The sequence below is a fragment of the Oncorhynchus nerka genome, linkage group LG3 (genome assembly GCF_034236695.1).
Source record: "Oncorhynchus nerka isolate Pitt River linkage group LG3, Oner_Uvic_2.0, whole genome shotgun sequence".
Lineage (NCBI taxonomy): Eukaryota > Metazoa > Chordata > Actinopteri > Salmoniformes > Salmonidae > Oncorhynchus > Oncorhynchus nerka.
In genome coordinates, this window is record NC_088398.1 from 85,401,634 (window position 1) to 85,417,306 (window position 15,673).

The window sequence follows — 15,673 nt, forward strand, 5'->3', positions numbered from 1 at the left end:
ATTTGATTTTCGATTGGAGATGTTTGATATGAGTCTGGAAGGAGAGTTTACAGTCTAGCCAGACACCTAGGTACTTATACATGTCCACATATTCAAGGTCGGAACCATCCAGGGTGGTGATGCTGGTCAGGCGTGCGGGTGCAGGCAGAGAACAGTTGAAAAGCATGCATTTGGTTTTACTAGCGTTTAAGAGCAGTTGGAGGCCACGGAAGGAGTGTTGTATGGCATTGAAGCTCGTTTAGAGGTTAGATAGCACAGTGTCCAAGGATGGGCCGGAAGTATATAGAATGGTGTCGTCTGCGTAGAGGTGGATCAGGGAATCGCCCGCAGCAAGAGCAACATCATTGATATATACAGAGAAAAGAGTCGGCCCGAGAATTGAACCCTGTGGCACCCCCATAGAGACTGCCAGAGGACCGGACAGCATGCCCTCCGATTTGACACACTGAACTCTGTCTGCAAAGTAATTGGTGAACCAGGCAAGGCAGTCATCCGAAAAACCGAGGCTACTGAGTCTGCCGATAAGAATATGGTGATTGACAGAGTCGAAAGCCTTGGCAAGGTCGATGAAGACGGCTGCACAGTACTGTCTTTTATCGATGGCGGTTATGATATCGTTTAGTACCTTGAGCGTGGCTGAGGTGCACCCGTGACCGGCTCGGAAACCAGATTGCACAGCGGAGAAGGTAAGGTGGGATTCGAGATGGTCAGTGACCTGTTTGTTGACTTGGCTTTCGAAGACCTTAGATAGGCAGGGCAGGATGCATATAGGTCTGTAACAGTTTGGGTCCAGGGTGTCTCCCCCTTTGAAGAGGGGGATGACTGCGGCAGCTTTCCAATCCTTGGGGATCTCAGACGATATGAAAGAGAGGTTGAACAGGCTGGTAATAGGGGTTGCGACAATGGCGGCGGATAGTTTCAGAAATAGAGGGTCCAGATTGTCAAGCCCAGCTGATTTGTACGGGTCCAGGTTTTGCAGCTCTTTCAGAACATCTGCTATCTGGATTTGGGTAAAGGAGAACCTGGAGAGGCTTGGGCGAGTAGCTGCGGGGGGGGGGCGGAGCTGTTGGCCGAGGTTGGAGTAGCCAGGCGGAAGGCATGGCCAGCTGTTGAGAAATGCTTGTTGAAGTTTTCGATAATCATGGATTTATCGGTGGTGACCGTGTTACCTAGCCTCAGTGCAGTGGGCAGCTGGGAGGAGGTGCTCTTGTTCTCCATGGACTTCACAGTGTCCCAGAACTTTTTGGAGTTGGAGCTACAGGATGCAAACTTCTGCCTGAAGAAGCTGGCCTTAGCATTCCTGACTGACTGCGTGTATTGGTTCCTGACTTCCCTGAACAGTTGCATATCGCGGGGACTATTCGATGCTATTGCAGTCCACCACAGGATATTTTTGTGCTGGTCGAGGGCAGTCAGGTCTGGCGTGAACCAAGGGATATATCTGTTCTTAGTTCTGCATTTTTTGAACGGAGCATGCTTATCTAAAATGGTAAGGAAGTTACTTTTAAAGAATGACAAGGCATCCTCAACTGACGGGATGAGGTCAATGTCCTTCCAGGATACCCGGGCCAGGTCGATTAGAAAGGCCTGCTCACAGAAGTGTTTTAGGGAGCGTTTGACAGTGATGAGGGGTGGTCGTTTGACTGCGGTTCCGTAGCGGATACAGGCAATGAGGCAGTGATCGCTGAGATCCTGGTTGAAGACAACGGAGGTGTATTTGGAGGGCCAGTTGGTCAGGATGACGTCTATGAGGGTGCCCTTGTTTACAGATTTAGGGTTGTACCTGGTGGGTTCCTTGATGATTTGTGTGAGATTGAGGGCATCTAGCTTAGATTGTAGGACTGCTTGGGTGTTAAGCATATCCCAGTTTAGGTCACCTAACAGAACAAACTCTGAAGCTAGATGGGGGGCGATCAATTCACAAATGGTGTCCAGGGCACAGCTGGGAGCTGAGGGGGGTCGGTAGCAGGCGGCAACAGTGAGAGACTTATTTCTGGAGAGAGTAATTTTCAAAATTAGTAGTTTGAACTGTTTGGGTATGGACCTGGAAAGTATGACATTACTTTGCAGGCTCTCTCTGCAGTAAACTGCAACTCCTCCCCCTTTGGCAGTTCTATCTTGACGGAAAATGTTATAGTTGGGTATGGAAATCTCAGAATTTTTGGTGGCCTTCCTGAGCCAGGATTCAGACACGGCAAGGACATCAGGGTTAGCAGAGTGTGCTAAAGCAGTGAGTAAAACAAACTTAGGGAGGAGGCTTCTGATGTTGACATGCATGAAACCAAGGCTTTTTCGATCACAGAAGTCAACAAATGAGGGTGGGTTTACCTCCACATCACCCGCGGAACAGAGGAGGAGTAGAATGAGGGTGCGGCTAAAGGCTATCAAAACTGGTCGCCTAGAGCGTTGGGGACAGAGCAGATTTCTGGGCATGGTAGAATATATTCAGGGCATAATGCGCAGACAGGGGTATGGTGGGGTGCGGGTACAGCGGAGGTAAGCCCAGGCACTGGGTGATGATGAGAGAGGTTGTATCACTGGACATGCTGGTTGTAATGGGTGAGGTCACCGCATGTGTGGGGGGTGGGACAAAGGAGGTATCAGGGGTATGAAGAGTGGAACTAGGGGCTCCATTGTAAACTAAAACAATGATAACTAACCTGAACAACAGTATACAAGGCATATTGACATTTGAGAGAGACATACAGTGAGGCATACAGTAATCACAGGTGTTGAATTGGGAGAGCTAGCTAAAACAGTAGCTAAAACAGTACGTGAGACAACAACAGCTAATCAGCTAGCACAACAACAACAGGTAAAATGGCGTTGACTAGGCAGGGAGGGTCAGATTAACTACACACAGAGCCTGAGTGCGGCTGGGGCCGACAGATAAAACATAAACAAGCAGAATGGAGTACCGTGATTAATGGACAGTCCAGCATGCATCAGCTATGTAGCCAAGTGATCAGTGTCCAGGGGGCAGCGGTGGATGGGGCAGGGAAGCTGGACTGGCGAGTATTATCCAGGTTAAAAAACTGGCTGGCTGTGCAGAAGGTAAAAGGTAAAAGCCGCTAGCAGTGGCTAACAATGACTAAATAGCTTGTAGCTAGTTAGCTGGTTAGCTTCTGGAGGTTCTTGAGTGTGTTCTAAAAATTAAAAATAATAGCGATTCCGTATCACATTGGGTGAGGCAGGTTACTGGAAGGTATAAACAAATTAAAAATCGAAAAGAGATTGAAAGTAAATATGGGTCCAGTGAGTGTTTGGGGCGCGGCGATTCAGACGGTTAGCAGGCCTTTGCTAACAAGCTAACAGTTAGTAGGCCGGGGCTAAACAAGGTAGCAGTTAGCGGACCGGGGCTAAACAAGCTAGCAGTTAGCAGGCCGAATTAGCAAGCAGGGAGATAGCAAGGGCTAGAAAGTTAGCCTTTGGGGGGCGTCGCGATGGGGTGAGTCTGTTTATGCCTCTTCATGCGGTGACATCGATAGACCGGTCGTGGGTCCGGATATTGTAGCCCAGGAGTATGCTTCGGTGGTAGCACAGGAGCTCTGGCCGGGATAGCTTCAAGCTAAGTGGGTGGAAACGCTAGCCAGGAGTAATCATCCGGGGTTGCGGTTAGCTAGTTAGCTAGTTGTGAAGATCCAGCTGAAAATGTTCCGTTTGCGGTGGGAATCCGGTGGGAATCCGGGGATAAAAAAAAAAAATATATATATAGGTCCGTTATGCTCTGGTTAGAGTCGCGTTGTTCGAACTGGCGAGAGCTTTCCGAGCTAAAGGTTAGCTGATGACCGGTTAGCTGAAGACCGCTAGCAATGGTTTGCTGACTGATACCTGGTAGCTAGCTGTTGAGGGGTTCCGGATCCAAAGTAGATATAAATACTTTTTGAAAAAAATAGCTACATTGGGTGAGGCGGGTTGCAGGAGAGTATTTAGAAGTTGAGGTTTAACAAAATGTTTTAAAAGATATGCGAAGAAAAATATGTTTAAAAAAACGATATATACAAAGGGACACGACAAGACGTCCAACTGCTACGCCATCTTGGAACTACACTAACATGCAATAAGGAAACTTCAGAAGATACTTTAAATACATTTTCTTAGTCATGAAATCGATTCATAACATATCAAAGAAGAAAATATACAACACTCAAAGACTAAATAGAGTAGGGAGCAGACTGGTTCATCTGAAAAACATAATAACAGAAATACTCCTTTAACTTATAAACGCAATCGCAACCACACTGCCCTAACCCATCTGGACAAGAGGAATACCTATGTGAGAATGCTGTTCATCGACTACAGCTCAGCATTTAACTGCATAGTACCCTCCAAGCTCGTCATCAAGCTCGAGACCCTGGGTCTCGACCCCGCCCTGTGCAACTGGGTCCTGGACTTCCTGACGGGCCCAGGTGGTGAGGGTAGGTAACAACATCTCCACTCCGCTGATCCTCCACATTTTTTCATCCACTCAGGAGGCTGAAGAAATTCGGCTTGTCACCAAAAGCACTCACAAACTTTTACAGATGCACAATCGAGAGCATCCTGTCAGGCTGTATCACCGCCTGGTACGGCAACTGCTCTGCCCACAACCGTAAGGCTCTCCAGAGGGTAGTGAGGTCTGCACAATGCATCACCGGGGGCAAACTACCTGCCCTCCAGGACACCTACACCACCTGATGTCACAGGAAGGCCATAAAGATCATCAAGGACAACAACCACCAGAGCAACTGCCTGTTCACCCCGTTATCATCCAGAAGGCGAGGTCAGTACAGGTGCATCAAAGCTGGGACCGAGAGACTGAAAAACAGCTTCTATCTCAAGGCCATCAGACTGTTAAACAGCTACCACTAACATTGAGTGGCTGCTGCCAACACACTGACTCAACTCCACTTCAATGGCGACTCCATTACCCGCAGTATTAGACTTAAAGCGAATCATCCAGCGATCATACACTGTTTACCCGGGGGCAGGGCTACCGACGTTAAGGCTAATCTGTTTACCAGGGGGCAGGGCTACCGACGTTAAGGCTAATCTGTTTACCCGGGGGGCAGGGCTACCGACGTTAAGGCTAATCTGAAGATGGTGCTGGCTAAAGCTAAAACTGGCGAGTGTAGAGAGTATAGAGATATTGTTATCCACGTCGGCACCAACGATGTTAGGATGAAACAGTCAGAGATCACCAAGCGCAACATAGCTTCTGCGTGCATATCAGCTAGAAAGATGTGTCGGCATCGAGTAATTGTCTCTGGCCCCCTCCCAGTTAGGGGGAGTGATGAGCTCTACAGCAGAGTCTCACAACTCAATCGCTGGTTGAAAACTGTTTTCTGCCCCTCCCAAAAGATAGAATTTGTAGATAATTGGCCCTCTTTCTGGGACTCACCCACAAACAGGACCAAGCCTGACCTGCTGAGGAGTGACGGACTCCATCCTAGCTGGAGGGGTGCTCTCATCTTATCTACCAACATAGACAGGGCTCTAACTCCTCTAGCTCCACAATGAAATAGGGTGCAGGCCAGGCAGCAGGCTATTAGCCAGCCTGCCAGCATAGTGGAGTCTGCCACTAGCATAGTCAGTGTAGTCAGCTCAGCTATCACCATTGAGACCGTGTCTGTGCCTCGACCTAGGTTGGGCAAAACTAAACATGGCGGTGTTCGCCTTAGCAATCTCACTAGGATAAAGACCACCTCCATTCCTGTCATTACTGAAAGAGATCATGATACCTCACATCTCAAAATAGGGCTACTTAATGTTAGATCCCTTACTTCAAAGGCAATTATAGTCAATGAACTAATCACTGATAATAATCTTGATGTGATTGGCCTGACTGAAACATGGCTTAAGCCTGATGAATTTACTGTGTTAAATGAGGCCTCACCTCCTGGCTACACTAGTGACCATATCCCCCGTGCATCCCGCAAAGGCGGAGGTGTTGCTAACATTTACGATAGCAAATTTCAATTTACAAAAAAAAAAAATGACGTTTTCGTCTTTTGAGCTTCTAGTCATGAAATCTATGCAGCCTACTCAATCACTTTTTATAGCTACTGTTTACAGGCCTCCTGGGCCATATACAGCGTTTCTCACTGAGTTCCCTGGATTCCTATCGGACCTTGTAGTCATAGCAGATAATATTCTAATCTTTGGTGACTTTAATATTCACATGGAAAAGTCCACAGACCCACTCCAAATGGCTTTCGGAGCCATCATCGACTCAGTGGGTTTTGTCCAACATGTCTCTGGACCCACTCACTGTCACAGTCATACGCTGGACCTAGTTTTGTCCCATGGAATAAATGTTGTGGATCTTAATGTTTTTCCTCATAATCCTGGACTATCGGACCACCATTTTATTACGTTTGCAATTGCAACAAATAATCTGCTCAGACCCCAACCAAGGAACATCAAAAGTCGTGCTATAAATTCACAGACAACACAAAGATTCCTTGATGCCCTTCCAGACTCCCTCTGCCTACCCCAGGACGCCAGAGGACAAAAATCCGTTAACCACCTAACTGAGGATCTCAATTTAACCTTGCGCAATACCCTAGATGCAGTTGCACCCCTAAAAACTAAAAAAATGTCTCATAAGAAACTAGCTCCCTGGTACACAGAAAATACCCGAGCTCTGAAGCAAGCTTCCAGAAAATTGGAACGGAAATGGCGCCACACCAAACTGGAAGTCTTCCGACTAGCTTGGAAGGACGGTACCGTGCAGTACCGAAGAGCCCTTACTGCTGCTCGATCATCCTATTTTTCTAACTTAATTGAGGAAAATAAGAACAATCCGAAATTCCTTTTTGATACTGTCGCAAAGCTAACTAAAAAGCAGCATTCCCCAAGAGAGGATGACTTTCACTTTAGCAGTGATAAATTCATGAACTTCTTTGAGGAAAAGATTATGATTATTAGAAAGCAAATTACGGACTCCTCTTTAAACCTGCGTATTCCTCCAAACCTCAGTTGTCCTGAGTCTGCACAACTCTGCCAGGACCTAAGATCAAGAGAGACGCTCAAGTCTTTTAGTACTATATCTCTTGACACAATGATGAAAATAATCATGGCCTCTAAACCTTCAAGCTGCATACTGGACCCTATTCCAACTAAACTACTGAAAGAGCTGCTTCCTATGCTTGGCCCTCCTATGTTGAACATAATAAACGGCTCTCTATCCACTGGATGTGTACCAAACTCACTAAAAGTGGCAGTAATAAAGCCTCTCTTGAAAAAGCCAAACCTTGACCCAGAAAATATAAAAAACTATCGGCCTATATCGAATCTTCCATTCCTCTCAAAAATTTTAGAGAAGGCAGTTGCGCAGCAACTCACTGCCTTCCTGAAGACAAACAATGTATACGAAATGCTTCAGTCTGGTTTTAGACCCCATCATAGCACTGAGACGGCACTTGTGAAGGTGGTAAATTACATTTTAATGGCATCGGACCGAGGCTCTGCATCTGTCCTCGTGCTCCTAGACCTTAGTGCTGCTTTTGATACCATCGATCACCACATTCTTTTGGAGAGATTAGAAACCCAAATTGGTCTACACGGACATGTTCTGGCCAGGTTTAGATCTTATCTGTCGGAAAGATATCAGTTTGTCTCTGTGAATGGTTTGTCCTCTGACAAATCAACTGTAAATTTCGGTGTTCCTCAAGGTTCTGTTTTAGGACCACTATTGTTTTCACTATATATTTTACCTCTTGGGGATGTTATTCGAAAACATAATGTAAACTTTCACTGCTATGCGGATGACACACAGCTGTACATTTCAATGAAACATGGTGAAGCCCCAAAATTGCCCTTGCTAGAAGCATGTGTTTCAGACATAAGGAAGTGGATGGCTGCAAACTTTCTACTATTAAACTCGGACAAAACAGAGATGCTTGTTCTAGGTCCCAAGAAACAAAGAGATCTTCTGTTGAATCTGACAATTAATCTTAATGGTTGTACAGTCATCTCAAATAAAACTGTGAAGGACCTCGGCGTTACTCTGGACCCTGATCTCTCTTTTGAAGAACATATCAAGACCATTTCGAGGACAGCTTTTTTCCATCTACGTAACATTGCAAAAATCCGAAACTTTCTGTCCAAAAATGATGCAGAAAAATTAATCCATGCTTTTGTCACTTCTAGGTTAGACTACTGCAATGCTCTATTTTCCGGCTACCTGGATAAAGCACTAAATAAACTTCAGTTAGTGCTGAATACGGCTGCTAGAATCCTGACTAGAACCAAAAAATTTGATCATATTACTCCAGTGCTAGCCTCTCTACACTGGCTTCCTGTCAAAGCAAGGGCTGATTTCAAGGTTTTACTACTAACCTACAAAGCATTACATGGGCTTGCTCCTACCTATCTCTCTGATTTGGTCCTGCCGTACATACCTACACGTACGCTACGGTCACAAGACGCAGACCTCCTAATTGTCCCTAGAATTTCTAAGCAAACAGCTGGAGGCAGGGCTTTCTCCTATAGAGCTCCATTTTTATGGAACGGTCTGCCTACCCATGTCAGAGACGCAAACTCGGTCTCAACCTTTAAGTCTTTACTGAAGACTCATCTCTTCAGTGGGTCATATGATTGAGTGTAGTCTGGCCCAGGAGTGGGAAGGTGAACGGAAAGGCTCTGGAGCAACGAACCGCCCTTGCTGTCTCTGCCTGGCCGGTTCCCCTCTTTCCACTGGGATTCTCTGCCTCTAACCCTGTTACGGGGCTGAGTCACTGGCTTACTGGGGCTCTCTCATGCCGTCCCTGGGGGGTGCGTCACCTGGGTGGGTTGATTCACTGTTGTGGTCAGCCTGTCTGGGTTGGCGCCCCCCTTGGGTTGTGCCGTGGCGGAGATCTTTGTGGGCTATACTCGGCCTTGTCTCAGGATGGTAAGTTGGTGGTTGAAGATATCCCTCTAGTGGTGTGGGGGCTGTGCTTTGGCAAAGTGGGTGGGGTTATATCCTTCCTGTTTGGCCCTGTCCGGGGTGTCCTCGGATGGGGCCACAGTGTCTCCTGACCCCTCCTGTCTCAGCCTCCAGTATTTATGCTGCAGGAGTTTATGTGTCGGGGGCTAGGGTCAGTTTGTTATTTCTGAGTACTTCTCCTGTCCTATTCGGTGTCCTGTGTGAATCTAAGTGTGCGTTCTCTAATTCTCTCCTTCTCTCTTTCTTTCTCTCTCTCGGAGGACCTGAGCCCTAGGACCATGCCCCAGGACTACCTGACATGATGACTCCTTGCTGTCCCCAGTCCACCTGGCCATGCTGCTGCTCCAGTTTCAACTGGCCTGGGCCCTAGGACCATGTCCCAGGACTACCTGACATGATGACTCCTTGCTGTCCCCAGTCCACCTGGCCATGCTGCTGCTCCAGTTTCAACTGTTCTGCCTTACTATTATTCAACCATGCTGGTCATTTATGAACATTTGAACATCTTGGCCACGTTCTGTTATAATCTCCACCCGGCACAGCCAGAAGAGGACTGGCCACCCCACATATGCTCTCTCTAATTCTCTCTTTCTTTCTCTCTCGGAGGACCTGAGCCCTAGGACCGTGCCCCAGGACTACCTGACATGATGACTCCTTGCTGTCCCCAGTCCACCTGACTGTGCTGCTGCTCCAGTTTCAACTGTTCTGCCTTATTATTTTTCGACCATGCTTGTCATTTATGAACATTTGAACATCTTGGTCATGTTCTGTTATAATCTCTACCCGGCACAGCCAGAAGAGGACTGGCCACCCCACATAGCCTGGTTCCTCTCTAGGTTTCTTCCTAGGTTTTGGCCTTTCTAGGGAGTTTTTCCTAGCCACCGTGCTTTTACACCTGCATTGTTTGCTGTTTGGGGTTTTAGGCTGGGTTTCTGTACAGCACTTTGAGATATCAGCTGATGTACGAAGGGCTATATAAATAAATTTGATTTGACTTCAATAATGGGAATTGATGGAAATTGATGTAAAATATATCACTAGCCACTTTAAACAATGCTACTTAATATAATGTTACATACCCTACATTATTCATCTCATATGCATACGTATATACGTATATACTCTATATCATCTACTGCATCCTTATGTAATACATGTATCACTAGCCACTTTAACTATGCCACTTTGTTTACATGCTCATCTCATATGTATATACTGTCCTCGATACCATCTACTGCATCTTGCCTATGCCGTTCTGTACCATCACTCATTCATATATCTTTATGTAGATATTCTTTATCCCTTTACACTTGTGTGTATAAGGTAGTAGTTGTGGAATTGTTAGGTTAGATTACTCGTTGGTTATTACTGCATTGTCAGAACTAGAAGCACAAGCATTTCGCTACACTCGCATTAACATCTGCTAAGCATGTGTAAGTGACCATTAACATCTGCTAACCATGTGTATGTGACCATTAACATCTGCTAACCATGTGTATGTGACCATTAACATCTGCTAACCATGTGTATGTGACAAATAAAATTTGATTTGATTTTAAACGTAGAACAAGAGATTTGCAGAACAAAATGGTGACTGATTTTGGTATCCAAAAACAAATCACATAAAAGGTTGACAAACGGTGCCAGCCAATAGCTACCAGACAGTGAGAGTTACCAGTTCTTTGTTACATTGTATCGTTGTCTCCAGTGTTTCAGAACCCAAACGGTGCCAGCCAATAGCTACCAGACAGTGAGAGTTACCAGTTCTTTGTTACATTGTATCGTTGTCTCCAGTGTTTCAGAACCCAAACGGTGCCAGCCAATAGCTACCAGACAGTGAGAGTTACCAGTTCTTTGGGAAGCAGTGTTTCAGAACCCAAACGGTGCCAGCCAATAGCTACCAGACAGTGAGAGTTACCAGTTCTTTGGGAAGCAGTGTTTCAGAACCCAAACGGTGCCAGACAATAGCTACCAGACAGTGAGAGTTACCAGTTCTTTGCAGTGTTTCAGAACCCAAACGGTGCCAGCCAATAGCTACCAGACAGTGAGAGTTACCAGTTCTTTGGGAAGCAGTGTTTCAGAACCCAAACGGTGCCAGCCAATAGCTACCAGACAGTGAGAGTTACCAGTTCTTTGCAGTGTTTCAGAACCCAAACGGTGCCAGCCAATAGCTACCAGACAGTGAGAGTTACCAGTTCTTTGGGAAGCAGTGTTTCAGAACCCAAACGGTGCCAGCCAATAGCTACCAGACAGTGAGAGTTACCAGTTCTTTGGGAAGCAGTGTTTCAGAACCCAAACGGTGCCAGCCAATAGCTACCAGACAGTGAGAGTTACCAGTTCTTTGGGAAGCAGTGTTTCAGAACCCAAACGGTGCCAGCCAATAGCTACCAGACAGTGAGAGTTACCAGTTCTTTGGGAAGCAGTGTTTCAGAACCCAAACGGTGCCAGCCAATAGCTACCAGACAGTGAGAGTTACCAGTTCTTTGGGAAGCAGTGTTTCAGAACCCAAACGGTGCCAGCCAATAGCTACCAGACAGTGAGAGTTACCAGTTCTTTGGGAAGCAGTGTTTCAGAACCCAAACGGTGCCAGCCAATAGCTACCAGACAGTGAGAGTTACCAGTTCTTTGGGAAGCAGTGTTTCAGAACCCAAACGGTGCCAGCCAATAGCTACCAGACAGTGAGAGTTACCAGTTCTTTGCAGTGTTTCAGAACCCTGGGGGTTCATTGTCATTCACACCCATTAGGACTGAGAATCAGCACCAGATGAATGGAGAAAAGGAAGGAACAATCAAACCTGCAGCCCACAGAGGGAAAGTACCCCTTTATGTCTTGTTGGGGGGGACAGGATGGAGGGGAGGAGAGGGAGGGTAAAGGGAGACGAGGGGTGCTGATTTTTTAGCCTTGGCACGGGGTCGGAGGGGGCCAGGGACAAAACTTCCCTTGTAGCAGCATGTTAAGTCCTCTAAAAGCCCCATAATGCCCCCTAATCATGACTGGCAAGGTGAGTGACCTCCCACACTATATACAGGGGCGCAACTTTCACTGGGGACGGGGGGGGACCTACATTCTGAAATTGTATTTTTGGAGTAGGGGACAGTCTCACCTATGTTTTTGGAGTAGGGGACAGACAGTCTCACCTATGTTTTTGGAGTAGGGGACAGTCTCGCCTATGTTTTTGGAGTAGGGGACAGTCTCACCTATGTTTTTGGAGTAGGGGACAGTCTCACCTATGTTTTTGGAGTAGGGGACAGACAGTCTCACCTATGTTTTTGGAGTAGGGGACAGACAGTCTCACCTATGTTTTTGGAGTAGGGGACAGACAGTCTCACCTATGTTTTTGGAGTAGGGGACAGACAGTCTCACCTATGTTTTTGGAGTAGGGGAAAGGCAGTCTCACCTATGTTTTTGGAGTAGGGGACAGGCAGTCTCACCTATGTTTTTGGAGTAGGGGACAGTCTCACTTATGTTTTTGGAGTAGGGGACAGGCAGTCTCACCTATGTTTTTGGAGTAGGGGACAGTCTCACTTATGTTTTTGGAGTAGGGGATAGACAGTCTCACCTATGTTTTTGGAGTAGATCGGGACGAAGACGTTGATGACCCTTTCCATGGCCAGTAGGGCCAGACAGAGCAGGACCATTACCTGAAGAGGCAGGCTGCCCCGGGGCCACAGGTAAGGGGCCAGGAGACGCACCTTCTGCCCAAAACCATGCCATGTTGACACGGTCTGGGACGACTTGGATGTGGATGGAGGCTCACTCTCTTTCTGTTGCCTTCTATTGTCAGGCTGTAGAGGGAAGAGTGACACTTTTTTTTAGGAAACAAAGTAACAAATGACTTTCAGCGTACTACAACTGTTGAAGCTCGCCGTAAGAACACTAATGTGTAAATGCATTACAAAAAAAAAAAAAATTGAACAGGTTAACCAATTTAAAAAATACAAACGTTATCATCCATCGTGTCATATTTCTATGCATTATACTTGTATGCCTAACAATGGAAATAAATAGATGTTTACCTCAATAGTCAGAGTAATTCCAGCTCCTTTTGCATCTTGATTTGCCATTTGATAAACTGGACTAGAGGACTTGTTCCTCGTGCCTCCAGCTCTGACTAATGTTCAACAGTGGGTCGCCTGCAGGCCACATACCGATGTTACCAGGTTGCTGTGCCTTTTTTGTTTTTTTTGGGGGGGGGCAAACTGCACCGTCAGCACGTTCTGCGTTCTGAACTTCCACACGGTGCTCAGGGAGAACAGATGATAAAATTTGCTTTAAAAGAGTGACATCATACACATCTGTCAAGGAACCGACACTTCCAGTGGTCAACGTATGAACCATTGGTTTTTAGAGAGAACATAATAACACTTGTCTACTTAGCAGTCAGGGATGGATCATAGAGATAGATAGAGGACTCATCTTTGTATCTGTGACATTATAGTGTCTGTGACAGCACGGGCAGTGCCATTGATGCTATCACCATTTTAAAGTAGTTACTTTTTTTTTCTTCTTCACGATTGGCTGATCTCTCCTGATGACCTGGTTGGACACGACTCAAACAGGGGATCAGCCAATGAGGTTGGATGTCCCACCCAGTTGAATATATTCTAATGGTGGAAGCTCTCAATGGCGCTGCCCATGCTAATGCAGCCTTTTGGCCACTAGAGGCCTCTATCATTCTCTATGGATTGGGTGGTATTTCTCACATGACCGGGGCATGTGGTCATGTGAGAGGGTCTGCCCTGCCATTGTCCAGTTTAAATAGAGGTCAATTCAGCTTTAATACTTCATTCTAAAGCAGTTACAAGGAAAGTTGTTACATTGTATCGTTGTCTCCAGTGTTTTCTCCTAGAAGTTGTTACATGTTGTATCATTGTTACATTGTCTCCAGTGTTTTCTCCTAGAAGTTGTTACATGATGTATCATTGTTACATTGTATCGTTGTCTCCAGTGTTTTCTCCTAGAAGTTGTTACATGTTGTATCATTGTTACATTGTATCGTTGTCTCTAGTGTTTTCTCCTAGAAGTTGTTACATTGTATCATTGTTACATTGTATCGTTGTCTCGTAGAAGTTGTTACATGTTGTATCATTGTTACATTGTATCATTGTCTCCAGTGTTTTCTCCTAGAAGTTGTTACATGATGTATCATTGTTACATTGTATCGTTGTCTCCAGTGTTTTCTCCTAGAAGTTGTTACATGTTGTATCATTGTTACATTGTATCATCTCCAGTGTTTTCTCCTAGAAGTTGTTACATGATGTATCATTGTTACATTGTATCGTTGTCTCCAGTGTTTTCTCCTAGAAGTTGTTACATGATGTATCATTGTTACATTGTATCGTTGTCTCCAGTGTTTTCTCCTAGAAGTTGTTACATGTTGTATCATTGTTACATTGTATCGTTTGTCTCTAGTGTTTTCTCCTAGAAGTTGTTACATGTTGTATCATTGTTACATTGTATCGTTGTCTCCTGTGTGTTTTCTCCTAGAAGTTGTTACATATTGTATCATTAGTAGAGCAGTGAGTATGGCCAGCTGTTGTACATTGTATAATTTCACCTGTTAGTGAGATTGAAGACAAAATTCAACAACTCTTTTTTTCGTTTTAAATGTCAACTTCATAGGGGGTAGAGACGTCCCAAGGAACCCGCAGAGCACAGACCCTTGGTGGTGAACTTGACAAACCTGTTTTTTTTATTTTATAAAAGTAACAGGGCTCCTCGTCTTTTTTATTTAAAAAATGATCCTATGGGTTCAGGGACCACAATGGAAATACAAAAACAAAGCATATTGTGATTGGTAAGTAAGTTAGGACCAATAGGAGGCTAGGACCAATAGGAGGCTAGGACCAATAGGAGGCTAGGACCAATAGGAGGCTAGGACCAATAGGAGGCTAGGACCAATAGGAGGCTAGGACCAATAGGAGGCTAGGACCAATAGGAGGCTAGGACCAATAATGTAAAAGTATCCTTCATTTAAAAAATAAAAAAAAGGCTAAGGGTCATTTTTACTTTAAAAAAAACGAGAAGTTGTATCAACTTCGACTGTCCTCCAACAGTTTCTGATTTTCCTCTTCACTGCAGAGGTAATGGCAGTACAGTGAGAGGTAATGGCAGTACAGTGAGAGGTCATGGCAGTACAGTGAGAGGTAATGGCAGTACAGTGAGAGGTAATGGCAGTACAGTCAGAGGTAATGGCAGTACAGTGAGAGGTAATGGCAGTACAGTGAGAGGTAATGGCAGTACAGTGAGAGGTAATGGCAGTACAGTGAGAGGTAATGGCAGTACAGTCAGAGGTAATGGCAGAACAGTGAGAGGTAATGGCAGTACAGTGAGAGGTAATGGCAGTACAGTGAGAGGTAATGGCAGTACAGTGAGAGGTAATGGCAGTACAGTCAGAGGTAATGGCAGTACAGTCAGAGGTAATGGCAGTACAGTCAGAGGTAATGGCAGTACAGTCAGAGGTAATGGCAGTACAGTCAGAGGAAATGGCAGTACAGTCAGAGGTAATGGCAGTACAGTGAGAGGTAATGGCAGTACAGTCAGAGGTAATGGCAGTACAGTCAGAGGAAATGGCAGTACAGTCAGAGGTAATGGCAGTACAGTGAGAGGTAATGGCAGTACAGTGAGAGGTAATGGCAGTACAGTCAGAGGTAATGGCAGTACAGTCAGAGGTAATGGCAGTACAGTGAGAGGTAATGGCAGTACAGTCAGAGGTAATGGCAGTACAGTCAGAGGTAATGGCAGTACAATGAGAGGTAATG

The 15,673-nt window shown here is 45.7% G+C and overlaps 1 protein-coding gene across 1 annotated transcript in view; it reads right to left on the reverse strand.

Annotated features, from left to right (window-relative positions):
• The window catches only part of LOC135563583 (ATP-binding cassette sub-family B member 6-like), a 118,566-nt gene extending 105,547 nt beyond the window's left edge, over window positions 1-13,019 (reverse strand). Inside the window, exons 1-2 of the mRNA XM_065006406.1 lie at window positions 12,931-13,019; window positions 12,472-12,723 (exon numbers count right to left, since the gene is read on the reverse strand). Of these exons, the coding sequence (XP_064862478.1) occupies window positions 12,472-12,723; window positions 12,931-12,976 (298 nt within the window). The 5' untranslated portion in view covers window positions 12,977-13,019. The remainder of the gene's footprint in view (window positions 1-12,471; window positions 12,724-12,930) is intronic.
• Between the last annotated feature and the right edge of the window lie 2,654 nt (window positions 13,020-15,673).